This window comes from Pseudonaja textilis, chromosome 3 (assembly GCF_049901715.1).
Source record: "Pseudonaja textilis isolate UNSWEBS1 chromosome 3, rPseTex1.2, whole genome shotgun sequence".
Classification (NCBI taxonomy): Eukaryota; Metazoa; Chordata; class Lepidosauria; order Squamata; family Elapidae; genus Pseudonaja; species Pseudonaja textilis.
In genome coordinates this window covers 32,232,705-32,260,151 of record NC_141992.1, presented here as the reverse complement: position 1 = coordinate 32,260,151, position 27,447 = coordinate 32,232,705, and the positions used below count along the sequence as shown (strand labels likewise).

Here is a 27,447-nt window from a genome sequence, read left to right as displayed (position 1 = left end):
AAGCCATGAAGGTTATGATTTCTAGGTACAGAGCCTAGACTGTAGGATATTTTTCCTATTGGTTTCAGTCATCACTGTAATGTATCAACCTCAAGAAAGGAATAAGGGCTTGGAAGCAATGAATGATAGATTTTAGTTGAATAAAATAGGCTTCTCTTGCTTATGCTGTAGTAAGAGAAGGATCTATTGTTTTTCTACCTTACTTTTTAGGAGAACTAAATTATAGTTCTTGCCCAAGTACTTAAAGTAATGAAATCTTGAAGTTGAGCTCAACTTCTGAGGTCTAGTGTAATCCTCACTTATGAGGGCATTTGGGACTGGCGGCTCTATTGCTAAGTAGCACAGTAATAAAATGAAATGTCACATACATGGCTGCTGCATCCATTGTAAATGCATGCCAAACACACAAATCACAACTACGTGACCACAGAGATGCAGTGATGGCCTCAAATTGGATGTGATTCAAATTCTCCTCCAGTGTAACTTTGAACAGTCTGAATAAATGGTCAGTAAGCAAGGACTGCACACACTTGAACACTTCTACGCAGCTTTCTTGACAGTTGTAGGAATGGATTTTGCCATTGTTTCTTCTGGGTTTGATTTGATTTGATTTTCCATTCCAGGCTATAATCCTGAGACTCCCTGGTGGTTTCCCAGAAAAAATTCTAACGAAGTCTGGCCTTGTTAGTTTTTATATCCAGACAAAGGTCTGCCAGGTGCTGCAGTCTGCTTTCAAATCTTTGAAATGCTTGGAATTGTATGTTAGAATTCTGTTTCACAGTTGAATATGCACTTATAGAATATGAATCTTGCCCAACAAGCTCTTTTTTTAAAAAAGGAGCAGTATAGGAGCTCTTGAGGTATATTCATCCACATTGATAGAATTATTTTTTCTGCATTGAACGGTATGATAGGGAATGTACTTCAGTGCATATGGTGGGTACTCAGTTTGGAAGAGCTGGTCCTAGATTCACTGTTTCCTGAAATTCAAGAACTTTGTGAATAATGTTCTCAAGATCTTAATGCATTATGTTGAATAGAAAATGTAAAGTGGCAATTTTTCTAATATAGGGGAGAACAAACATCTGGATTGGGGGGGCAAAACTCATCAGTTGGTGGGCTGCAGATCTTCCAGTGGCATCATTGGAAAGGATGGGATTCAAAACATTGGCCCCATTTGTTCATAGTTTAGAGGATATTACAAAAGAGAATTAGAAAGTGCTCTTCTTCCCATTCTTATCTTAACCTCTTTTTAAATTATACAAATTCATCAGTTATTTTGCAGAATTTTAGCATCCTGATATTGACTCAAGGGCCGGTGGGGGAATGCATGTGGCCAACAGTCAATGGGTTGAGCATCTCTCTTAATGTTTCGTAAAACAGACCTTTTCACTGTGGTTTTGTAAATAACAGGTTGCTTCATATCTTTTGTCTGTTATGTGACAAAACTTTTAATGAAGAACTGCTGTCGTGTCTATTACTATTGGAGAGAACCCAAACCATTTTTTCTTCATTTGCTGTTTTTTTTCCTCTTCTCAGAAACAGGCTCTGCCAACTCTGGCAGAATGTGTGACTTAAACAGGTGTTTTAAATTTCCACAGGGTTTTTAGGTGAAGGACAGTAAAAGTCGGCATTGTATACAGAAGAGTTCTTTTGCTAGTTAAGATCCTCACCTATTTTCACACTCTGACACTCTTTCTACTTTCTAAATCCAATGAACAGATTTGTTGTTTATTTATTTATTTATCTTCTATGCTATTCATCTCGCTGAGGCAAATCTAGGTGGCTTACAGTCTTTCAATAAAATGTCATATAAAACATTAAAACAATAAAAGACCATAAATTAAAATTCAGTTAAAGTTCTTTTTTATTTGCATTTTGGTCATTCATTGAAATCCTGAGATTCCATTTTTCTTGACTTTGGGTCTTCCATTTTCCTGGCTTATCGGTTCTTGTTTCTCTCTGGAGAAATTTTCCTGAATATAACAACCAAAATACCTCAGGTTGTTGTTATAAATGCCTTCTTTGACCTTAATAGAAGCAAAATTGCTTTCTTATCTGCTTTTACTATATTACCCATTCTTAAAGTTACATTAGTTCATGTTTCTGGGATGACTTCATGTTCTAGATCAAGGGTCCCCAACCCCCCGGGCTGTGGCCCACTATTAGGCTGTGAGCCATTCAGAACCAGGCTGTGAAAGCGGTGGGCGAGTGCATGGGCGCATTCCCACTTGTGCGCTTGCTGGCTGTTCACACAGAACCATCCCCTCTGCCCCCCACCCCAACTGGTCCACAAAGCCAGAAAGGTTGGGGAACTCTGTTCTAGATAATCTTGTCCATTACACCTAAATTAATAACACAAGGGCAAGAACATCTTCATATCAAAGTTTTTCCTGACTATCGATTGTATGGGAACTTCTAGAAAGGTACAAAACTATATGGTTATTGATTTATTATTGACCTCCACATACTGTATGTATGTATATATCTATACTGTAATAACAAATAAAGGATTTTGCACACATTTTATTTCTGGCAGACAAAACCTTTTCAAACATGAGATTTTAACACTAGTGGTAGGCAAAAGTGGAACAAGTTGAGTAATGTAGCAGTGATTTAAACTCTGATTGAATAATCTGTTCTGGACTTTGGTGTGAATGTAATCATTAATTCTTTTTGTTGTGATTTTTTGTAATATTATATTAAAGAGTTCAAACATAGTGGGATACTAGGATCCTCAAACAAACTTATTGTTTTAAAACAAATTAATTAGTCAACAGTCCTGATCAAACATTGCATTGGTTGTAGTGATGCAGGAATCTGTAAAACCAATAAATTGGCTACTACATGCAAACATTTCTTTATCTTACCATAATTACATGAGGCTATTATATATGCAGTATTACTGCAGAAGAGTTATGGACAGCAAGTGTGTCTTATTCTGATTCAATTAGAATTAGTAGTAAGGTCTAGTGTTCTAGGAAGAAATATCTTTTCCTGTATAGTTACTGAATAAGCAATTAACTTGTTTATATACCAATAAAGACTTCAATTTCCACCCATACTAAAATATGATCAAACTTTATATTCAAATTCAAATTTTGGTTTATTGTTATTCTTAGTTTCTGCACAGGTTGTATAGAATCTTGAGTGATAATTGCTAATGACAAGAAATAGAATCTATAACTTCATGTCTAAACTTCTGATTGGGCAATTCAGTCTGTCTGCTAGTAAGTATTGCTGAATTCCAACATTGTGCCAAGTGTTGAAGGTTGGTTGCAATGTGACTAACTGCTAAGATTTCCTGTGGGCCTTTTCACACCCATTGCTGAAAAAGCAGGTGGTTTGAAGTGAGGGCTCCCTCTGGGGTTTCACACTCCATGCACAACATGCAGAAGTGAAAGACAACCATCCGTTCTGTCCATTCCGAGTTCCCCCTTTAACAATGGGAAAACAGGGAGGGGGTAGAGAATCGAACACAGATGGATATGTTGGAAATCTGTCAATATAAGGAAATGCTGCAGCAGATTGCTTGGGAAGTAATTAAATGAGACAGACAACCATTTGTTTATTGAACAAATAATGGGTGGGTGTGTTGTTTAAGCAGATAAGGAGCATACATTTTGATAGGCAACATTATAAGAACATTTCTTGCAACAGGTGGGTTAGCACAATGGATTTGGCACGCTCAAAATAGCTGTAGGTGTTAGGTCCTTTTGTCATTTTAGAAAAATGTTTCAATTGAATTCTTCACAGTTTCAAATACAATTCTAGATTCCTTTATTTTATTGTAAGTATAAAATACCAGTATTCTCTTCTGTGTTTTCTAAAGGATGCTTTATAGATAAATACTCTTTTGCCAGCCTGTTATGACTCTTCATAACCACCTGAGAGTAACTATCTCCTTTATTCTACCTTAACATCTCTAGTATAATATTGAATTAGGAATGTTCAAAATTAACCTATTTGTTAGTAGCCTGGATCCATGGAAAGATTTAGTTTGTTTCCATCCATTTATGATGTTTTCCTATTTGGTAATAGGAGGAAATAGATCACTGTTTTTTTTTTAAACTGTCTTTTTGAACTCATTGGGACACTTTTTATTAACATATGATTATAAGAGCCTTGCACATAGACATGCTAGATAAGAGCCTTGCACATAGACATGCTGGAAATGGTGGATTTGTTGGATGCATTTGAAATATATTTAACTGCAGACTAAATTCAGACATTCATTTCTATAAGGTGAATTCTAATAATGTTCATCAAGTTGGTCTGTCTGTATATGCCATTAACTAAGAAAGGTCCATGACTAGTGGATCCTGCGCCGATAAGGGGAGTGGACTAAATGAGCTTCAATGGCCCTTTCAGTTTTACATTCTGTGCTGTGTTTGACCTGAACCAATTCATTGACCTTAATCTCTCTGCCTTTGTTATTCTCTCTCTCTCTCTTACATGTGGACACACTGGTTTGGAGATCAGATTTCTCAAAGAGTTGTTATGTAAGGATTCCTGAAATATAATATATAGAAGTGTTTTGAACTTTCTGAAGCACTGTATAAAAAATAAATATGATTCACGCTTGCTTTTGTTTTTGTGCCCTACTTTTGTATTTTTTGCCAAGACTCACCAGAATATCTGTTTCAGGTACAGTTTTTTTTATTGTATTCTTGATTTTTTTTTCCACATTCCACTTTAGTTGCTGGTGAGAAGAGAGTATCAGTAATGCCAGGATCCCCTGTGGAAGTCAAGATACAGTCAAGATCTTCTCCATCCAGTATGCCACCATTACCACCTGTCAACCCCAGTGGCCCCCGGCCTGTTTCGTTTACTCCAGCAGCATGTAAGAAAGTTGTAATTTGTAATTGAGGATATTATTCCCAAATGTATTTTTTTGTTTTTCTATATGCAAATAAATCCTTTTAAGAAACCTTCTACATGCCTTTTCATTTTAATGCCAACAACTGTGAAATGTCAAAAATGGCAAGTATTGCGATCCATGCTCTGTCCCTGAGTGTATGACTGCAGACGTTGACCTCTCCCACTACAAGTGCTGATGACCAGAGGTTGGAAAAAGCTTTTTGAAGTAACAATTGTCTTTTTATTTTTAACCAACAATGCATAGAAGCATTTTTCTCCAGTGAAATAACTTTTTGGAAAAGGCTATGTCTTTGTATGATTTTGTCATACCCATTGCCTGGAGAAAGAGACAGTAAGAAAATCAATGTTTTTCTACCAGTGATATCCAGATATGAGATATTCCATCATTTTTGGAGGACATAAGTCATAATTATCAAATAATAAAATTCCCAAAACTAAGTAAAAGTAAAGTAACTTTTTATGTGTTTAATTTTAAACTAAATGAGCATTGGTTCATATAGTCTGGCATTACTAATTCTAAGGACAGATAGTTCTCACCTAATGACTAAAATCTTGAGGGTTGAGCTTGCTCCCCACCCCTTCAGGCCTAGGAGGATCAGGCCTGCTCCCTGCCCCACCTGGCCCAGGAGTCCTCAGCCAGTTACAGGTTCCACAAGTGTGTTGCAACCTTCACTCTTTTTTTGCAGCTGCTGATGGGTGGCTTCTGCTCCATTCTCCATTCTTCTGATTGCTCGTAAGACTCCTTCTAGCCTTCTGAATGTTCACAAGAATGGCACCCATCCTTGCAATGTTTTGGAAGCGCCCCCAAAAAAAACCCCAATGAGAATGATGCCCACTCCTGCAGTACTTTGGTAGCTTTTTAAACAATAGTGAGAATAGCACCCTCCGAGAAAGAAACGTCCGAAGCACTGCAAGAGCAGATGCCATTCTGGGGGTCACTTGGAAAGTTAAAGAAGTTCTCTGAAAGAATGACAGAAGCTGTATGTCAGAAGCTGCAGAAAAAGAGTGAAAGTAATTGGGGTGCTTTGCATGTACCGGTGAGACCTGTAACCAGCTGAGGCCTCTCAGGCCTGATCAGATGGGGAGCAATCCCAGGTTTCTGTGGTAGCAGGCAGTTTGCGCATGTTGGTGAGCTGGGTGCCTGGTTGATGGAGGAAGAGATAAGTGGGTGGGTGTTGCAACCCTGAGGATGTAAGGTAGGTTGGACTGATAAGCACCCAAATTTTCATTATGTCGTTGTGGGGGTACTACAGCAGCCTTAAATTTGGCCAGAGAATAAGTCACTTCATTCAGCACTGTTACAATTTTGATTGATTGCTGAATGAGTGGTCATTAAGTGAAGACTACCTGTACTTGGCATTGTCCAGGGTTTTCGAAAAAACAATTCTTCAGCATTCAGCTAATTCATAACTAGAGACCTAGAATTCTAAATTCTGGAATTTCATACGTTCCTACCATTATTGATCTAAGGTATCCCAGCTCTAAGGTTTATTTTAAAATTTTAAATGTGACACCACCACCCCTGACTGTCTTCCCTACAATACATTAGTCTCACCATTTCAGGAACTGAATTTAGCATATTTTTCTTCATCATGTATGTTCATTTCCTCTCTGTAGTATCTAATGGGATGAATCATTCTCCCCCGACTTTGAATGGAGCTCCTTCACCTCCTCAGAGGTTCAGCAATGGTCCTGCATCATCTTCCTCGTCTTCACTGACAAATCAACAGCTCCCAGCTACCTGTGGGGCTCGTCAGCTAAGCAAACTGAAACGCTTTCTTACCACCCTTCAGCAGTTTGGCAATGATATTTCACCAGAAATTGGAGAAAAGGTCCGGACTCTTGTTTTGGCATTAGTGGTGAGTATTAAAGCACCAAAGTCAGCCAAAAGTACAGGAACAGTGGATTTATGTTTGGTTATTGATATTTGTCAACCTCAGCTATTTTAAAAGGGGGAGACTGCCACTCCCAGAATTCTTAGCCAGCAGGCTGCCTGGAGAATTCTGGGAGTTGGAAGTCCAAGCACCTGAAAATAGCTGAGGTTGTCAAGCACAAAACTATGGCATTAGGGTTGGTAGGAAACTACTGTGGCTTATTTATATTACCAACTCTGCTCTGTTATTTATCTTTGCAATTTTGAGATGTTCAATTTCCAATAACTGCTGTTATCATTTGGAGCATGGTGAAACTTGTGTTTGCAGCAATATAGTGCCAGCAGTGGGATCTGATTGCTAAAAATGCTAATGACTCTTGGTCTGCATTCATAAAATCATAATGTCCAGATCTGTACTGTGTTGGCAGGCTCTTGCATCTAGATCTCAGTGATCCAAATCGCTGTAACTAATCATAGTTCATGGTGTCATGTTTAAAGGTAGTCATTAACAAATTGTAGCATGTCTAGAAAATTATAACAAGGAATGAGAGTAAATTGTAAAACAAGAATTAAGAAAATTATAGAAAGAGCAAAGTATATTCAGATGCAAGAGAGAAGATAAAGGAGACACTTGGTTGCAGTTAAAAACATGTAAAAGGTGAAAATGGAACAGATTTGTTTTATTCTGACACTTCAGATGGCAGGTTCAGAAATTGCAAGGTGGCAGGTTTTAGTTAAGCATTAGGATAAAGTTTTTTTTTTTTTTAATGATAAAACTTTTCATTTTAAGGTTTCAGAATAGGAAGTTTCCCTTTGTGGGAGGTATTAAAGGCAGAGGTCAAACTTATCCATTTTTTAGGAAATTTTATAGGTTTATCCAATTTTGAGAAGTAAGTTGGTCTAGAAGATCCCCATAATGTACTTCGCAGTCCTACAATTCTGTCTTTAGTTTTTACTTTTTACCCAGTTGATTTTTTTAAAATTCTGGCTTTAAGTATAATTTTTGTATTTTCAGATGAAAATATTTTATTACTTAACCAGTGATGAGGGTGATAAAGATCACTAGTTCTTCCATGGAATATGTAAAGCTAGCTTCTCAGGCAAATATAGATTCAGGAAAATAAATTTAAAAACATGAGGACTAAAGATAGACCTCGCTTAACAGGTATTCTGCTTAGTAATTGTTTGATGTTACCATGGCATTGGAAAGGCAATTTTATGACTGGTCCTGGCATTTATGACTTTTATAGCATCCCCATAGTCGTCTGATCAGGATTAGGGCACTTCAGGACTGGTGGGCATTTACCACCATAGCGTTCCAGGTGATCATGGCTTCCAATAAGCAGAGTCAGTGGAGAAGATGGCAATATAATTGCAAGTCAAGATCACATGATGGTTTGCTTAATGATCGCAGCAGAGGAATGAGGTCATAAGTCTATTGCGATCATGTGCTGATAAACAAAAGTTGCCAATGATCATTTAATTCTGATCAATTTCCTTTCTTTTTGTAGAATTCAACAGTGACAATAGAGGAATTTCATTGCAAGCTTCAGGAGGCTACTAATTTTCCTTTACGTCCATTTGTAATTCCATTCCTAAAGGTAATTATTGTACCCTGTTGGTAAGTTTCATGCTTATGGAATACAGAAATCTCTCTCTCTCTCTCTCTCTCTCTCTCTCTCTCCCCCTCCCTCTCCCTCCCTCCCCCCCCTCTCTCTCTCACACACACACACGACCTTACTGTCTTCAACAGAATCTGTTTTAACAAGTAAACAGGGAAATGTTCATGAGATCTGATTTTTTTGTAGCAAATCAAAACATAAGCTAAATAAGTTATATTATATATTTTATTATGACTGAATTAGTAGTGTTCCCCTAAGTTTTGTGGTTGCTTGATTTTGAGAAGATTTGAAATTGCAGAGAAAATAAAAAGAATTCTTCTGTTTGCCATAATTTTATATAACGAGAAAAGAAAAGAAAAGTGTTGTGGGTTTTTTTGCTTTGGGCCAGATTTTGTTCAGCTTCATCAAAATCACTGACAGGAAGATTATAGTGGAATCTATAAAGTAAATGTGTCAGACTGCTCTAAATCATAATCTTCTAATGTGTTATAAAAACTAGTGCTACAGAGGAAGCATTTGCAGAGATTAGATGAAGGTTAATATTTTGAAAAATTGATAGTTAATGAAAAAAGTGAAAATTGCCACATCCCCAGAAAGATTCATTAGAAAATATAAAAAGTCAGTTCGTTCTAGATCCCTAATATGAGGACAAAATAAGGGGCTTTTAAGAAGAGACTGGACAGTCACTTGTTTGGAACGGTATAGGGTCTCCTGCTTGAGCAAGGAGTTAGACTAGAAGACCTCCAAGATCCAGCTCTATTATTCCTTTATTCTGTTCTGTTAATCTTCTCCATCAAAGCCAAATAATTGATTGTGCCCCGATCAGAAAATAAATTATGTGTCTACTTTTTGCCTGCAATATTTCACCGGATGTCACTTATCTAGGTTAAGGAGTGTTCAATGCATACGTTTTCCTTTTTTCCCCAATGTACAGATGATTCATGTATATTGGAATATGGAATATTCCATGCTCAATACCGATTTGGGGTCTGGTTCCTTACTTGTTTCAGCATTGTTCCCATTTCTTACATAGGATCATGGCTGAACCTATATCTCTTTCTGCACATTTCTCCTTTAAGGAAAGCAGAAAAGGAAAACAATCTGAAATTTGGGCTTGCCTTGTATTTGATAAGGTTATTCATTGGAACCTATTTGATCATCTGTCTCCAAGGGTCAGAATATCTTGTTTATTTTTCCATAGAGCTACATGAGGTTTAGCCTCTTTCTCCAAATCGTCCGGTCTAGAACAGGATGACTGCTAATTATCATTCAATTGATGACAAGTGTTTTCCAAGCTAATGGAAGTCACATTATTTTGTCATAGTAGTAGTCCTTAGGAAGATTAATACCATTTATAGCTGAATGTTATTTGTATTCAGAGAACCTTTTTCAAACACTTGGCTTATTGCTTTACCTAAAGAGTAACATCCACTTCCCCATAGCTTCAGAACCTAAATGGATAACTGTACCTTTGTTTTGTAGGCCAACCTTCCTCTCCTCCAGAGGGAATTGTTGCACTGTGCTCGAGCAGCCAAGCAAACCCCTTCTCAGTACTTGGCCCAACATGAGCATATTTTGCTGAACACAAACACAGCATCCCCAGCTGACTCTTCAGAATTGCTAATGGAAGTAAATGGAAATGGAAAGAGGCATAGTCCAGACAGGTAAGAAGGTTCAAGTAACTCAGAAATCTGCCACTGGAGATATGGAGGTATAAAGAGACACTTGTTGAGATGAGCAGCTATAAAAATAAAACAAATAAATAGTCCTTATTCCTTCTTCTGGAAGTTTTTTTTTCCCGATGTCCTCTCTTAAAAGCTTGTTGCTGTATGTTTAGAAGTCCACTACTTGCTCAAAAGGCTATTCTCCATTCCTGTTACCTTTTTTAGAAAAAAGAAAGTAGTGAGGAAAAAAAAAATGATTAAAGCTTAGTAACAGTTGGGAATTAAGATCTAGAAATAAGATGGGAATGGTAGAAATGAATATGTATGCAAAAGACATGCACTGAAACCCATAGGAAAAAAAATAGAAAGAGACAGAAAAATCCAGGTGCCAATGAGGAAAACGTTTATCAAGCCGAACATATTTTAGATAGTTTTTTAGCTAAATTATGGAAATGCCCTTATCTAAAAGACACCATATTGTCTGGAGAACATGAAACTTTCTACATAAGCATTTTATCTGCTCTGAGAAGAGGATTTTTCATCAGTATAAACACAGGCCTCTATATACAGTTTTCTAAATATATATTTTTTAAAGATAATTATAATTAAACCAATTTATTTTAAGTGATTTAATTGGTGGGCTAATTGGTTATTCTAGTGTTTCACTTTTATTGTTGAACAGTATTAATATGTATTAATGTTTTCCTGAGACTATACGTCTTTTTTTGGACTTTTAAAAATACCAGAACAAGCAATATATGTTAAACATATGTTACAAGCTTTTGATACTATAATAAATTTAATGCACTGGTGGTTTTCTGGTTCAGAGTATCCAGTAGTGGGAGGTGCTTCAGTCCCTGCATGTCTAGGCTGGGCTTAATTTGTGGAACGCTCCTCCTCCTCCACGGGACTCCTCCCCAGCGTTCCCCAGTTTTGGCTCAGCCTCATGAGGGATAGGCAGTGCTTGTGATTCTTCCTTGGCCGAAACAGAGAAATTCCTTTCTTACTAGCAGGTTTGGTGAATTGATCAGCTTGTCTTTAGAATTCTTTAGCCTTCTAATCGCATTACGATCTCTCGACGTTAGCTCCTTAACATCAGGCAGTCGGAGATCGTTCGTATTACAGGGAAGCGCTGATTCGCGCCCCAAAGCGGAGGGAGGCTTCAGCAGTGCTCCGTGCCCCTTCCCCACAAACGCTCTTTCTACCTCTGCCATTCCAACAGATAGCTGCAGAGTTCCTTTAATCTGAACAGCGGCATGAGCTCTTTGCTCACAATAGAGTCGTATTGCCTTCCTTTCCCCCTCTAAACGCCACTTGGGGTGGAAGATTGAAACGCTTAGTGCCTTCCACCCTTTCCCGCCCTTTAGCCTAATAGGAAGAGCCCTTGGAGGCTACTTCTTCACACGGCGGGAATTTGCTGCTACATTGAAAAGACAGGTGGCGGCCTTGGCGTCAGTTCTCACTTGTGAAGGTCTACTATCTTTTTCCCATCACCCACGCATACAGAGTTTCCTTCGAGAAGCCACAAATTTATGCCCTCCAGCGGTACACTGTTATCCCACCTGGGACCTTAACAAAGTCCTTGTCGCTCTCACTAAGGGCCCTTTCGAACCCTTAAAATCATCAAGTCTCCAGTTTCTGATGTATAAACTAGTTTTCCTTGTAGCAATCACTTCCGCCCATCGTATTTCGGAACTTGCAGCTTTGTCTATCAGAGAAGATCTTTGTGTTTTCCATTCTGACCGGGTGGTCCTTCGTCCTGATCCTACATTTATACCCAAAATTAACTCGGCTTTTCATAGGGTACAAGAGCTGATACTTCCTAATTTTTGTCCCAGACCATCCCAAGGGTTGGAACTACAATGGCATAGGCTTAATGTGAGGCGAGCATTGTGAATATATATTAACTGCACAGCGACTTTCAGAAAAACGGAAGCCTTATTTGTGTCATTTCAGCCCAACACTCAGGGATGCAAGGTCTCATCTTCTACAATAGGCCGTTCGCTGTGGGCCGCGATAGCGAAAACGTATCAGACTCAATCACTGCAGGTGCCCAGGGGCATAACAGCTCATTCAACAAGGAGCGCCACAACATTCGGCAGCGTGGGCCACACAGGCACCAATAACAGAAATTTGTCGAGCTGCAACCTGGGCCTCTCCATTGCCATTCATTAGGCATCATAAAATAGATGTGTTTGCATCCGCTGAGGCCTCCTTTGGCAGGAGAGTTCTGCAACAGGTCCACAGGGACCAGGAGGGGATTCCAGGCCAGATGGAGTCCCTCCCGTAGGACAGGCCAAGCTTTGATATGTCCCACTACTGGATGTTCTGAACAGCTCATGGGAGAAAGGGCGTTGGTACTTACCTGATATGCCTGTTCTCTTTGAGCTGTGAAGAGCATCCAGCCCCACCCTTTTTCTATCTGGTAGGGTCCTGTTTCGGCCAACAAATTGTTAGGGCATTGAGGATGAGGGCGTTTATTTCTCTCGTCTTCACCAAAACTGGGAACGCTGGGGAGGAGTCCCGTGGAGGAGGAGGAGCGTTCCACAAATTAAGCCCAGCCTAGATATGTGGAGACTGAAGCACCTCACACTACCGGATGCTCTTTACAGCTCAAAGAGAACGGGCATGTCAGGTAAGTACCAATGCCCTTTTTCTGATTTATTTATTTTTTTACTGTTAGTCCTTGTAACCAAGTAACACCTGAGTTGATAATTTTGACTCATTTGTTTTAAATAGTCATCTCAGTATACTGCACAAGTAAGACCACACTAGGAATACTGAATGCAGTTCTGGTCACCACAATAGAAAATAGATGTAGCGTGTCTCTAGAAAATGTGCAGAGAAGAGCAACAGAAAATATGAGGTCTGGAATATTTAGCCTAATGACGAGAAGGCTCAGGGGTGACATGTTGTCCATCTCCCAATACTTGGAGGACTTTTACAGGGAAGAGGGGGTTGATTTATTTTCCAAAGCATCTGAGGACAAGACAAGAAACAAGCTAGTCAGAGATCCAACTTGGAACAAAGGGGAAACTTTCTAATAGTAAGAACAATTAGTCAATGAAATAGCTTCCCTTCCAGAGTTGTGGGTTCTCCGTCGCTGATGTTTTCAGGAAAAGATGGACCATCATTTGTCCAGCATGGCATAAGGCAGAGGTCTTCAAACTTGACAGCTTTAAGACTTGTGGACTTCAACTCCCTGAATTCCAGTCATGTTAGCTAAGGAATTCTGGGAATTGAAGTCCACAAGTCTTAAACTTGCCAAGTTTGAAGACCCTTGGCATAAGAATTCCTGTCTAGGGCAGAGGGTTGGACTAGAAATCCTGCAAGGTTCCTTTCAGCCTTATGATATATTTTGTTCTGTATTTTGCTTTTGAAAAGGCTGCCTCATCTGAAACAAGTTGTGTTTGATTAATAAAGTTTTTCACTACTGTTCCTTCGGACTTTTTTTCAACTTTTACCAATGTTTGCAAGGAATTTGGCATATCGGACACAACAAAGAGACTTTGTAGTAATATCGGATCAGTTTTGCAGAATCTTTTTTTTCCAGTCAAGTCTCTAGAAAGGTTGTTTGATAAAAAGAGTTTTTCTACCTTACCCCCACCCAATTTAACACTTTTTATACTTGCATGGGTAATAGTGAAGAAGCTATTCAGGTGATTTTAGAAAACAAAAGCTGGCAATCAGCAAATATTATTCTGTGAGAAGTGAATTAAAGCAACAGACTGAATTTAATGCTGCAAGATGAAACAATACGGTGCCTCATAATTTACCATCCTTCTGATTCCAGCAACAAATTATATACAAATGTAGTAATTGTGTTTTGCATTGGCTTTACACACCTTCAGAATGACTGGAAATGCTGAACACAATGGATTATTATTGTCTGTATGCTATCATATTATTAGGGCATTGTTTTTCAAACTTGGCCACTTTAACATGCACGAACTTCCAAATCCCAGAATTCCCCAACCAGTATACTGAAGTCCACACATTTTAAAGTAGCCAAGTATGAAAAGCATTATACTAGAATACCCAAATAAATAAAGCTACGTTTGTAGTAGAGTTTGGATGTTATATTTTGGTATGTCATAAATATATGGGAACCTTTTCTTCTTTTACTGAATTTGTGCCTTGTTATTAGTTTTTGTATTTGTATCATGAGTAATATATGAAACTCTGCAAGTGGGTAGAATGATGTAATAATTCCCTGAATGGTAATGGACATCTTTCTTTCTTTTTTTCTTTCTTTCTTGTCTTCCTTACAGAAGGGAAGAGAATACCTTTGAGAGAGAGCCGATCCCTTCAGAGCCTCCTGCCAAAAGGGTTTGCACCATTAGCCCAGCACCTCGGCACAGTCCATCCCTCATGTTGCCCATCATAAACCCAGCTGGGCAATTTCATCCTACACCTCCTCCACTCCAGCATTATACCCTAGAAGACATTGCAACATCCCATTTGTATAGAGATGCAAGCAAGATGCTGGAACACAGGGATTTGCGAGAAAGACATACTTTTGGTAATGAGATCTGTCCAAGAGACAGATATGCCTATATTTTCCAATGTACTCTTAATTCCAGTCCAAATGTTGATTGCCAGCATTTGTTTTCTAATTTTCTAATGCCTTGGTAAGTCCATACTTGCAATGTTGCATCCAATTTTGATCGCTGTGGTATAAAAATGATGTTGAGACTCTAGAAAGAGTACAGAGAAGAGCAACAAAAATGATTAGGGGACTGGAGGCTAAAAGAACTGTTGCTGGAATTGGGTGTGTCTGGTTTAAAGAAAAGAAGGACTAGGGGAGACATGAGAGCAGTGTTCCAATATCTAAGGGGCTACCACAAAGAAGAGGGAGTCAAGCTATTCTCCAAAGCACCTGAAGGCAGGACAAGAAGCAATGGATGGAAACTATTTAAGGACAGAAGCAACCTATAACTAAGGTGAAATTTCCTGACAATTAGAACAACTAATCAGTGGAAAAGTTGCCTCCAGAAGTTGTGAATGCTCCAACACTGGAAGTTTTTAAGAAAAGATTGGACAACTATTTGACTAAAATGGAAGAGTTTCCTGCCTAAGCAGGGGGTTGGACTAGACAATCTCCAAGGTTCTTCCCAACTCTGTTATTCTGCTATTCCTATTCTAATATAAGATATAAATTTTGCAAATTTTAGTAGAGGTTAAGCATTATATTATAGATAATTAAATATCATATAGTAGTTTCTGTAATTTCACAGCAAAATTTCATGTTCTTTATCGATCTTACATATGCTTGAGGTTTTGTAAATCCAATATGTATGTATGTATGTATTGTAAATATGTGTTGATAGAAATAATCTCTTTTACCCCTTCCTCCTTTTTTGTATCACACTATCAGGATTCTAGACTGTACAATTTTCAGATTGTAATATTTCCTTGCATTTCCTAACAGGATTAAATGGAGGCTACCAAGATGAACTGGTGGATCATCGCTTAACAGAGAGGGAATGGGCTGATGAATGGAAGCATCTGGATCATGTAAGAGCCTGGAGTGAAATAAAAAGTGACTGTCCTACTGCTCTTCTAAGCATGGGCTTCATAACGTTCTATTAAATCAAAATTATGTACACAGGAACCAATTTTACAATAATTCACATTGTTCATGTAACCTGATAAATTTTTGGCAGCAGCTCTCCAGCATCTTAGGCAGTGGTCCACCTTGTTGCTTTCTACTTGACCTTTTTATTTGGAATTAAATCTGGACTCTTGACATACAAGCATGTGTTGTATCTTTGAGTTGTGGCAGTATGTGTATGCACATAGCCAAGTACATTTCTGTATGATTAGGTGATTGTTTAGTCTAGAGAGGATTTAACTTACTGGTAGAGCACGTGTGATGTATATACATGGTTCTAAGTTTGACTCCTGCATGCTGATTAGCTTTGGGGGAGGGGGTGGAGGAGAGGGGACACACATTCACATGCCTTCTTAAACCTTTTGGGGTGGGCACCGCTAGTTAAATAGATAGTAGTGGATTCAATGAATAATGTATTTGACTTGGTTATAAAAATGCTTCATATATGTGATTTTCTTTGCAATGTTTGCATACTGTATTCTATAGGGAATGACGTTAATGGAGGAAAACAACCTCAAACTGCTTTTCAAACATTGGTTAGAGCTGAAACCATTCAGTAGGCAACAACATTTTGCTCTTAACAACTTAAATTCAAAATCCACCTGCTAGAATTCCTAGATCAGCAGTTTCTTAAAGTATGGGACCTCTGGGGTCTCCCAAGACTTTCTCAGAGGTCTGCAAAATCAAAATTGTTAGCCAGCTTGTTGAAAAATAATACAATTTTAAAATCAAACAAACATAAATGATAGAGGCAACAAACACAGAAATTTTTAATTTTTAATATGGCAAATATCAGTAAATATAATCCATATGAACAAAAGCTCATTTTAGGCCATCCATAATTTTTAATGGGTGGGAAGGAGTCCTGAGAGAAAAAAGTTTGAAAAATACTGTCCTAGAGACTATTATCTTAGATATTAGATGAGGCAATAGAAATAGAAATACTCGTCATATTTGCAGATGATACTAAGCTAACAGCAATAGCCCACATCCAAAAAGATTTTGACAGACTTGAATAATAGGTCCTATCCATCAAACTAAAGTTAATATGGAGAAAAGCAAGGTTTTACACTTAGGCAGAAGAAATTAAAGTTACAAGTACAAATTAGACAAAACCTGGCTCAAAAATAGTAATTGTGAGAGGGACTTTGGAGTGCCAGTGGGCGATCACTTAAACATGAGCCAGCACTGTGTGGCAGCAGACAGAAAACGTAATACAATCCTTGGTTGTATAAGCACTAGAAGGCAAGACAAGAAACAATGGATGGAAACTAATCAAGGAGAGAAACAGCCTGGAATTAAGGAGAAACTTCATAACAGTGAGGACAATTAACTAGTGGAACAGAAGTTGCCTTCAGAAGTTGTGGGTGCTTCATCACTGGAGGTTTTTAAGAAGAGACTGGATAGCTACTTATCTCAAATTGTATAGGTCTTCTGCCTGAGCAGGAAGTTGGACTAGAAGGTCCCTTCCAGCTCTGTTCTGATTGATTGATAGATACTATCTTGCCTATATTTCAAATAGTTCTGTATAATATCTGTTTTATAAAGAAGATCCTCATTTTTAGCACCATTTATTTTTATACAGACTAAATTAATTATTGGGAAGTAGCTCATCGGATATTCCAGAATCTGTTCCTGCAGGATAGATCGGTTACAGAAAAGCATAACAAAAACTCTTACACTGGCAACTGTGCAGGAAAACTCTGCTTAACTGTCCTTTGTGAAGCCAACATGTTTCAAAATGTCCTTTTCTTTTCCCTGTTGAAGGCATTGAATTGTATTATGGAAATGGTAGAAAAGACCAGGCGTTCCATGGCTGTCCTCCGCCGTTGTCAAGAAGCTGACAGGGAAGAGCTCAATTACTGGAAAAGACGATGCAGTGAGCCCAGCGAGCCACGGAAAGGAGGGAGCGATTCAGCCATGCGTCAGCATAGTCCTGCGAGCTCAGATACAGTCAACAGTGGTATGCATGGGCACCCTAAATTTAAGGCAGCGGCTTTGTATTAGTATACTCTAGATCAGAATTCCTCAGCTTAAAGTTGCCACGGTTGAGAAATACTGATCTAGATCAGGGGTCTCCAACCTTAGTAACTTTAAGAGTTGTGAAGTCCACAAGTCTTAAAGTTGCAAAGGTTGGAGACCCCGATCTAGATTAGTATTTCTCAACCGTGGCAACTTTAAGCTGAGAAATTCTGGGAATGACATCCATGGGTCTTACAGCTGCCAAGGTTGAGAAACACTGATCTAGATTTTTGTCTGAATAAAAGCATGAAGAAAAATATTTTGTATTCCTTTACAGGTGAAACTCAAAAAAGTTCATGCAAAAGTTCATTTATTTCAGTAAAACTTAAAAGGTGAAACTAATATATGAGATAGACTCATTACATGCAAAGCAAGATAGTTCAAGCCGTGATTTGTCATAATTGTGAGGATGATGGCTTACAGCTCATGAAAACCCCAAATCCACAATCTCAGAAAATTAGAATATTACATGCAATCAGTAAAACAAGGATTGTACATAAAACAATATCGGACCTCTGAAAAGTAGAAGCATGCATATGTACTCAGTACTTTTGCAACAGTTACTGCCTCAATGCGGCATGGCGTGGAAGCTATCAGCCTGTGGCACTGATGAGGCGTTATGGAAGACCAGGATACTTCAATAGCGGCCTTCAGCTCTTCTGCATTGTTCAGTCTCATGTCTCTCATCTTTCTCTTGGCAATGCCCCATAGATTCTCTATGGGGTTCAGGTCAGGCGAGTTTGCTGGCCAATCAAGCACAATAATCGCACGGTCATTGAACCATTTGGTGCTTGTGGCAGTGTTGGTAGGTACCAAGTCCTGCTGGAAACTGAAGTCAGCATCCCCATAAAGCTCATCTGCGGAAGGAAGCATGAAGTGCTCCAAAATCTCCTGGTAGATGGCTGTGTTAACCCTGGACTTAATGAAGCACAGTGGACCAACACCAGCAGATGACATGGCTCCCCAAATCAACACAGACTGTGGAAACTTCACTCTAGACTTCAAGCATCTTGCAATGTGTGCCTCTCCATTCTTCCTTCAGACTCTGGGTTCTTGGTTTCCAAATGAGATGCAAAAGTTGCTCTCATCAGAAAAGAGGACTTTGGACCACTGAACAACAGACCAGTTCTGTTTTTCTGTAGCCCAGGTAAGACGCTTCTGACTTTTGTCGTTCAGAAGCGGCTTGACAAGCCCATGTCCAGGATCCGTCTGTGTGTGGTGGCTCTTGATGCACTGACTCCAGCCTCAGTCCACTCCTTGTGAAAGTCCCCAACACTTTTGAATGGCCTTTTCCTGACAATCCTCTCCAGGCTTTTCCCTTCCACATAACTTTCTATTAATGTGTACTTTGGGAACATCCAACTTCTTTTGCAATTACCTTTTGAGGCTTTCCCTCCTTATGGAGGGTGTCAGTGATGGTTTTCTGCACAACTGTCACATCAGCAGTCTTTCCCATGATTGTGATTCCTACTGAACCAGATTGAGGAAACATTTAAAAGCTCAGGAACCCTTTGCTAGTCTTATGGCTTAATTAGCTGATTAGAGTGGGACTTTGAGCCTAGAATATTGAACCTTTTCACAATATTCTAATTTTCTGAGATTATGGATTTGGGGTTTTCATGAGCTGTAAGCCATAATCATCACAATTATGACAAATCACGGCTTGAACTATCTTGCTTTGCATGTAATGAGTCGATCTCATATATTAGGTTCACCTTTTCAGTTGCATTACTGAAATAAATGAACTTTTGCACGGTATTCTAATTTTGTACAGCTCTCTGTTAAGTTTAAGCACATTTAAAGGAGTTAAAGAGTGCACTGTTACCAATAAATATAGAACAACATAAAGAATCTTTGGACTTCCTTTTTGGACTCTCATCTCTTAAGATTAAAGGGCAGATCTCAAGCTAATGTTGACAAAACTTAATGCAAAAATAATGAATCAATTACAATTCTAAACTTCTTCAAGATTCTGAAGCAGAATGAAATGCTCTGCACTCTCTACTACTTTTTCAGCAGCATTTTAAGCATAACAGTGCTTTTTAATCTTCCCATTGATTTGTACCACCTTACTCTGAATTCAATCATGGATGTTCTCTTGATATTGATGCTGTTTGGCTTAAGTTTCACTTTCCCAAATGCAAGTGCAAATTAGCCCTGGGAACTAAATGTATTTTTTTTTTAATCTTACTCTCTCCCTTCAAAATCATAATGAAGTTGGAAAGGATATTACCTGATATTTTGTGAAGGACACAATACCTAATTTATTTGTAACATTTGCATCGTTACAGAGGTTTGGATGTAACTTTCATCCAAAAAGGTTTTCACAGTGACTTGCACATAGTTGGTGCCAGAGGCTAATAATCTAAAAGATAAGATACAGCAGGGGTGGGAACCAGGTAGCCTTGGAGGAGGTTGTGATGGGAAACAGCTGTCATTCACCAACCTTGTAGGGAGATCTGCTTCATTAAATTCCTTTTCCTTCTGAATTGTTTCCAGCTGGCCATTTCTTTGGGATTAGTACTTCGTTTAAGTATTGGTGCCTGAATTAGCACATGGCATCCAGATTGAGAAAAAAAAGTAATGTGTATTTCATATTCCAAGCTACTTCTTGGCTTTAGATTCAGAGTAAATTTTCCAAAGATAAACATGAATATTCTATTTTTCCCCTCCTTGTTTAAAATGACAGTTAATTCTGTTGGCTGCTTTGAATACAGAAAGGTAGGCTATACATTGAATGAATAAATAACCAAGTTGGGCATGCAATATAATGTTTTGCATTGGGCTTTTGTTCAGGTTTCCAAACCATTAGCTATAACAGTTTTCAAGATGCTCCAGTTGCATTTCCGCTGTGCTTCTTTCTTCAGCCTGCCAGTACTTTGTCATAATTTTGCTAGCATTGAGTTGGGTCAGTTCAAGCTTGGGGGTTTCTCTGAGCATTTAAGCATTTTGGCTATGTAAAAATCCACACTTAGGAAATGAGTTTGCTGTTAGTCTACATATTGAATGCATTCTATATTTGATGAACGTTAATCTGGAAGCCAGATTTTCTATCAACGGCATCTGTGCAGTCCTTGAGCATAATGTTTAGGTTTAATTGAACTTTTAAAATGCTTTGCTAAACTAAAAATCTATTCCATTCTTTCTATAACACTGAGCCAAATACGCCTTTTAATTGTTCTCATAGCATTTGGTAATATATGTTGTTTCTGAATAAATGCCATTTCTCCTACTTTGGCTAATAAGGATTGATATGAGTAGAATTCTAATATTTTGAGCTACAGATGAAAAAAAAACCCTTCCACAATGCTGCCTTTACTTTACACTATTTTTGAAACTGGAACTTTTAACTTTGTATTCTACCTTGCATACCAGACTCTCAGGGAAAAGAAACATGAGAGACAAATTAATGGTGAAGTATGCCTATGTCTGGGTAAAACAAAAGCATTATTTTCAACTTAAAGTATGCAAATTTTACATCTAATTACCATATTATTTGGGAATGTAATCTGTATGAGGCATTGTGAATATTTCATTTTTCAGTTGACTTTAAAATTAAAATACAAGGCACTATTAGCAATTATTATGTTGTGGAATTTAAAGATGCTACACAAAAAATTATGCAATGATCTAAATTACATTTAAAATTAAAAGTGACCATCATTTTGAGATTATTGAACACTGTTTAAGTGCAGATATCTCTTGGTTTGGTTTTAGTGATTAACCCATCCTGCTCTCTTGCTACACAGATGCTGAATATAAATTTTTTACCTTGGCAGGGCTACATTTCCATGCTTAATATTATTGCCACCCTTCTTTCTTCTGCAGAATCTCAGCGGGAGAGCAGTAGCAGGCCAGGAACAGCAGGTTATGTCACAGAAGAGATATGGAAAAAGGCTGGTAAGTGAGGAAGCCTGTTTCAATACATTGCTGTGGGATGTTATTTTGTTTAGAAGCATCTGGAAAGCACAGGTTCCTTTCACTGACCTAAAGAGAAAATATCTGGAGAGCCAGAGTAAATCAAACATTCCAAATTAAAGCAGAGGTGGATTTGAATTACTACTAAACAGGCAAGCAGCTGCCCTGAGAAATTGGCATGAGGTCCAAGATTCATCCTAGCATATTCAGACTGGAGATTTTCTGGGCAACTAGTGGCAGTGGAAACATCTACTCTGTTTCAGAAAAGACACAGCAGAATTGTGAGGAAACAAAAAAGGAAGTAGTTGTGTCCTGAAGGGGCAAAGAAGAGAGCACAAACAAAAAACAACAATTACAGAATCCTATGTTTTGGTTTATATTAACAGTGTAATTTTTCTAAACACTTTTTGCAAATGTCTTTGCAGCATTCTATAAGGCAGTAAGGTTTATCTAGCTATGGATAAACGTTTCAAGTAGTTTAGGAGAACTTTGCTTTAAATTATATAAGTAGTTTCACAACTCATTCAGGTGTTGACTAAACAGACATGTGAATGTATGATTGCCTTTATCTTTTGGGAAGAGACATGAATTACATATAATTAATGACTAATTTTTTAAATAAAGAAAGCTCAGTCAAAATAGAGATACACAGGCCACAAGTACAAATATTTCTCCTGGACAGTGATAACAACATGAAAACTGTAACATGGATACCAAGAAAAAGTAGAAAAGGCTTGAGTTTCAGTGTCTACAAAGATTTTTGTATGACTGGACAATGTGGCATTTTTCAGACATGATTACTTTCCAAGAGTTGTGGTGGCGCAATCGTTAGGATGCAGTATGGTAGGCTAACTGCCCAAAGTCAGGAGTTCAATTCTGACTCACTGAAGGTTGACTCAGCCTTCCATCCTTCCGTGGTTGGTAAAACGAGGACCCAGATTGTTGGGGGCAATATGCTGACATTGTAAACTGCTCAGAGATTGCTGTAAAGCACTATGAAGCTGCATATAAGTCTAAATGCTATTGCTATTGCTCTTCCAAGCTTTTTATAAGGAAGGGGTGAAGTTTTATAAATTAATTAATTTATTGTAAGAACCTTCCCATACCTGCCCTCTCTGATGAGTGAACTGACTCCTCTCCTTTCATATATCATGTCTGAGTCATTTGCTCTAATTAGTTTGAAGTTAAGCATAAAAAAATTGCAGCTGTGGAAAGATCTTGCCTCTATTGCCTAGTTGTCTTGTCTTCAGAACAGGCAGGCAAATGTCTTTGTTGGATGTCCCAAAGGTGCTTTTTCAGGAGGCAACTGGACTTTCTTGTTTTTTCTTTGAAGACATTTCATTTCTTATCCAAGAAGCTTCTTCAGCTCTGACAGGATAGTGGGAAATGGAAGGAATTATACTCCTTGCATTCAGATCCTTCCATTTCCCACTATCCTGTTAGAGTTGAAGAAGCTTCTTGGATGAGAAGTGAAATCTCTTCAGAGAAAACACAAGGAAGTCCAGTTGCCTTCTGAAAAAGCGTATTTGGGATAACCATGACCTGGATGATTGAGAATCTCTTCGGAGTCTTTGTTGGATTCTATTGCCCTCTGTTCACCTCCCACTCAGCCTCAGCCTGCCAGTACTTTGTCATAATTTTGCTAGCATTGAGTTGGGTCAGTTTTCAAATAGCTCAGATATTCTAAATAGTAGAATGAAGATGGTCCTTAAGTTCAGGAGTGCTTCAAGGGAAACTAAAGCTATGTGTGACTTTGGCCTTTTATTAGAGAGTTGATTGGAAGCATCTTCAAAGATTACATTTTGCTTTCCATCATGAAGCTGTTTGATGTACAACCTTTGTTTTCTTTCAGAAGAAGCTGTGAATGAAGTCAAACGCCAAGCTATGTCTGAAGTCCAAAAAGCAGTAGCAGAGGCTGAGCAGAAGGCATTTGAAATGATCGCATCAGAGAGGGCTAGAATGGAGCAGACCATTGCTGATGCCAAACGACAGGCTACTGAAGACGCTTTCCTAGTGGTTAATGAGCAAGAAGAGTCTACAGAGGTGAGGACTAAGCAGAAATATCTGGTGGTGTTTTGGAAGGGCATGGGGAAGCTCTTGGACATCACCCTAAAGATGAAGTAACTTTGTGTTGGGGTTTTTTTTGGGGAGGATTTGCCTGGGATTTTTTAGAATCCCATTTGTTTTTATGTTATATATTAATCTAATTTGTCTATGGAGATTCTCACTCATCCAGGTCATAGTTGTCCCAAAAGTTTTTTTTTTCAAAAGGGAACTGAACTTTCTTTGTTTTTCCTTGAAGATATTTCACTTCTTATCCAAGAAGCTTCTTCAGTTCTGACTGAAGGGTGGAGAATAGAAGAATTCTATTCCTTCCAGTTATCCGGAAAATGGAAGGCATATAAATCCTTGTTGGGAAGATTGTAGTCTCAAAGCCAGTGTAAATAAATGTTATTCCAGCAGCTTTTTTTTTGCACCCTGGATAATTATGTTGGTTTACCATTGTTAAAATCCACCTGGTAAAGGAAAACGTGCCCTTCAGAAACATGCTATTCAAGCCTGTTACATGGCTCACTGATGGTTGTTAATTAAGTTATTCCTCTTATATTTGTGCCAGGGAAAAACCTTGTTGGGAGTGCTAGGAAACACCTTCATAGAAATGTAAATTCACAAATCTATGAACATATCACATGACAGTTACAGCTGATGTAATTATAGCTAGGTTGCCATTTGAACACGCAAACTGTTCTATGTTATTCTGGACAACATTTGAATTTGATTATACAAGGAATTTTCTTACTAGTGGTATTGAAGCACTATCTTAATAGTACCTCCCTCCAGGCATTTTTCCTCCTTGAAATAATAAACCAACTTCAAACTGTTTATGCGGCAGTATAAAGGTTTTCCTTTTTGGTTTTTCAGAGCTGCTGGAATTGTGGCCGCAAAGCCAGTGAGACATGCAGTGGATGTAACATTGCTCGTTATTGTGGCTCCTTCTGCCAGCACAAAGATTGGGAGAGACATCATCGAATCTGTGGGCAAGGCCTGCACAGCCAAGTTAAGCCAGGATCCTTATCGGCCAGTCGGTCTTCAGCTGCCACTCTCAATGTAGTTGATGGAATAGCAAGTCCAGCTCCGGAAAAAACATCCACAACCACTTCTCGATCCTCCACTCCAGCCTCTGTAACAGCAGTGGATACAAATGCACTCTAAAAGGGAACTCTGCATTCAATACATCTTTTTTTGTTATTTTGTACTTTGGAAAACAAAAACCTCAATACATTATTAAAAATTTATATTCCCGCACTTTGGAATTCAGACTATTTGTTGGGGAGGGTGGCTTTTTCACAATATTACAATGACATTTTTAGAAATCTGTTAGTCCTTCCAATTTGGGATCTCAGAATGATCTCAGTGTTTCCTGGAATTTAGAGAACTTTGTTTTAATGTAACTTTCACAAAAGATACTCTATATTGATATGATTGTAAGCTTCTAACTAGCAGATTGTTCTCTCTTTTTATCACGAAGCAAAGCTGCTTGGAAAGCCTTTTCTCCATTTAATGTTCTCATTCTTCCTCTGTATAATCTGAAAAATTGGGTTTTCACTACTACCAACCATTGCTATTTGAGTACCTCTAGGCTTTTTACATATTGTGACAGAATAAATGGACCATTTTATTATCAGGCAGAACTATGTAAATAAAATATAATATAAGCAGCCTGACTGTTCTTTTTACCCTTCATATTCTAGCATTGAAGTCTTTGGGGTGGGTGGGGGGGTGTTGATTTTCATGAAATGGGCAAATGACTGAAAGATGCTGTTCTTGTGTTGTAAAAGGTAGATCTAAAACTTATTTATATAATGACTCATTAGCATTTTCACTTACCAATTTTGGGAACTTATGGATACAGAGCAGAATGTTTACAAATTGGTTGGAGGGCTTAAACAGATTAAAATGTTCTGTCCAAAGATTTTTCCAAAACAACCTATTGGATCTTTTAACAAATCAAATTGTTTATTATGTTATCCCAACTCTGTCACACACTCTTATCTGCATAAATGTTGATAGCTTTATATATTTTGTTTTAATTAAAGGTGCATTAGTGAACAAATTAACTGGCACATACCACACATGACTCAAAACAGTTATATCCTAGTTCAGGCTTTCATGTTCAGGCGCCCCCTAGGTACATTGGTTTTCAGATTTCATATTTCCCCAGATTAGATAACCAGTGACATAATTGTCTTTGAGATTTATGGAACTTGAAGTCCAATATCTATGGAGAGAGTTGCGCTGGAGAAGATAAAGCTATTATCTCAGAACATGTTGGTTAAATTATAGAAGAGTCATATCATTTAATAACATTTATGAACAGTCAAGGCTAATGTATTTAATTCTTTTTTTCTGTAAGCAAACTAAAATTGTTGACTCTATTGAAGAATTTCATGTATTAAGGTATCATGACATCTTTCCAAGATAAGTTATGAAGTTTATAGATTCCAAGATCTATCTACTGTGGTTTTATAATGTATGTAGTTATTTTGCTGCATTTAAGAAGGATTTTTGTGATTTTTCCATCTTAAACATGCCAGATTGATATAGATCAAGATCAGCGGACAGTAGGAAACCACAACTACAGATGGAAAGCAAGTTTTGTTAGCTTTAAGATGCAAATTCCTAGAAAACTAGAGTTAATTAATGTGAGGATGGTTGAAAAGAGTTACATTCTTACGATTGCTCCCAGTATACCCAGATGCTTTTTGCCAACACTAACATCAGAAATTATTGGGAGATATATTTGTGCATCTAGTTTGAATCTTAGAGAGCTTCATATAAAGGCTTTTATTTTTGAAAGGTTATCAGAATTCATTCAGATTCATATTTATGAAAATCCAGTACTCCGATTTCTAATCCCCTACACGTGGTTTACCAAAAACATCTGTTCTGCCGTACTCAGATATAGTAGTGTGTTTTACTATTAAATTGGGGTAATTAATATGCAGTACCGAGGAAGAAGGCATTTATATGTAAGTAAAGGCTTTATTCATATGATGCCAAAATCTCATGGCTTGATGTTGTGTCTGAATTAACTCATTGTAGCAAAATAGTTTTTGGGGTATATTAGATACTCTAAAAAGCACAGGTGTCAAACTTGTGGCATCACATTGCCATCACATGACGTATTGCGATGTTTTTCCCCTTTGTGGAGCTGTGATGGATGTGGTCTGCATGTGACATATTCACCTTGCGGGCCACCAGTTTGACACCCCTGCTCTAAAGTATTATTTGGTGCTTCTTTTTTTTGTTATTTTTGTTTCTTTGCAGATTCTTGTTTTGCATATTTCCATTAATGCATATGCATTGCTTGGAGAAAAATATTTGATGTATACCTGAAACTCATCCTGTAGTGATGATTTACCAAAGAGGTGTTTTTTTTCCAATTCATGCTGTTTAATAAGAATGAAAATCCAAGGTCATGATTTCACACATGTTCATAGATCCATTTGTAGTGTTCATTTTAATAAAAGATTTGTAGTACTCCAAGGAACTATCAAGATTTTTCAGAGAATGTGAAAATACGAATTAAAGCTGTGGTGCTAACATTACTTATTTGTTCCAAAACTGATTGCCACCTGGTTTTCTTCATAGAACATAATGATACAAGATCAGCTCCAAAGAAAAGTATGAATGTATGTTTGTCTGAGAGAGAGAAAAACTATAGTGTGTGAGGAAAACATTCACTGACAGTCTAAGAGTATATGTAAATAGACAGTCTTCCATAATTTAACATGCAACTACAATAGCTTGCGGTGTATTAAATGAAAAATACATCAATGTACATAGGTTACA

General features: G+C 38.0%; 1 protein-coding gene across 4 annotated transcripts in view; it reads left to right on the top strand.

Moving 5' to 3' along the window:
• Window positions 1–24,898, top strand: part of CBFA2T2 (CBFA2/RUNX1 partner transcriptional co-repressor 2) — a 92,355-nt gene extending 67,457 nt beyond the window's left edge. For 3 of the 4 annotated variants that reach the window (XM_026697643.2, XM_087929166.1, XM_087929165.1), the window contains exons 2-11: window positions 4,700–4,843; window positions 6,499–6,740; window positions 8,266–8,355; window positions 9,859–10,040; window positions 14,312–14,562; window positions 15,472–15,557; window positions 17,422–17,617; window positions 21,505–21,576; window positions 23,447–23,637; window positions 24,517–24,898. In XM_026697643.2, the coding sequence (XP_026553428.2) occupies window positions 4,700–4,843; window positions 6,499–6,740; window positions 8,266–8,355; window positions 9,859–10,040; window positions 14,312–14,562; window positions 15,472–15,557; window positions 17,422–17,617; window positions 21,505–21,576; window positions 23,447–23,637; window positions 24,517–24,807 (1,745 nt within the window). In that variant the 3' untranslated portion in view covers window positions 24,808–24,898. The remainder of the gene's footprint in view (window positions 1–4,699; window positions 4,844–6,498; window positions 6,741–8,265; window positions 8,356–9,858; window positions 10,041–14,311; window positions 14,563–15,471; window positions 15,558–17,421; window positions 17,618–21,504; window positions 21,577–23,446; window positions 23,638–24,516) is intronic. The other variant, XM_026697644.2, reaches the window with a different exon arrangement.
• Window positions 24,899–27,447: the final 2,549 nt, after the last annotated feature.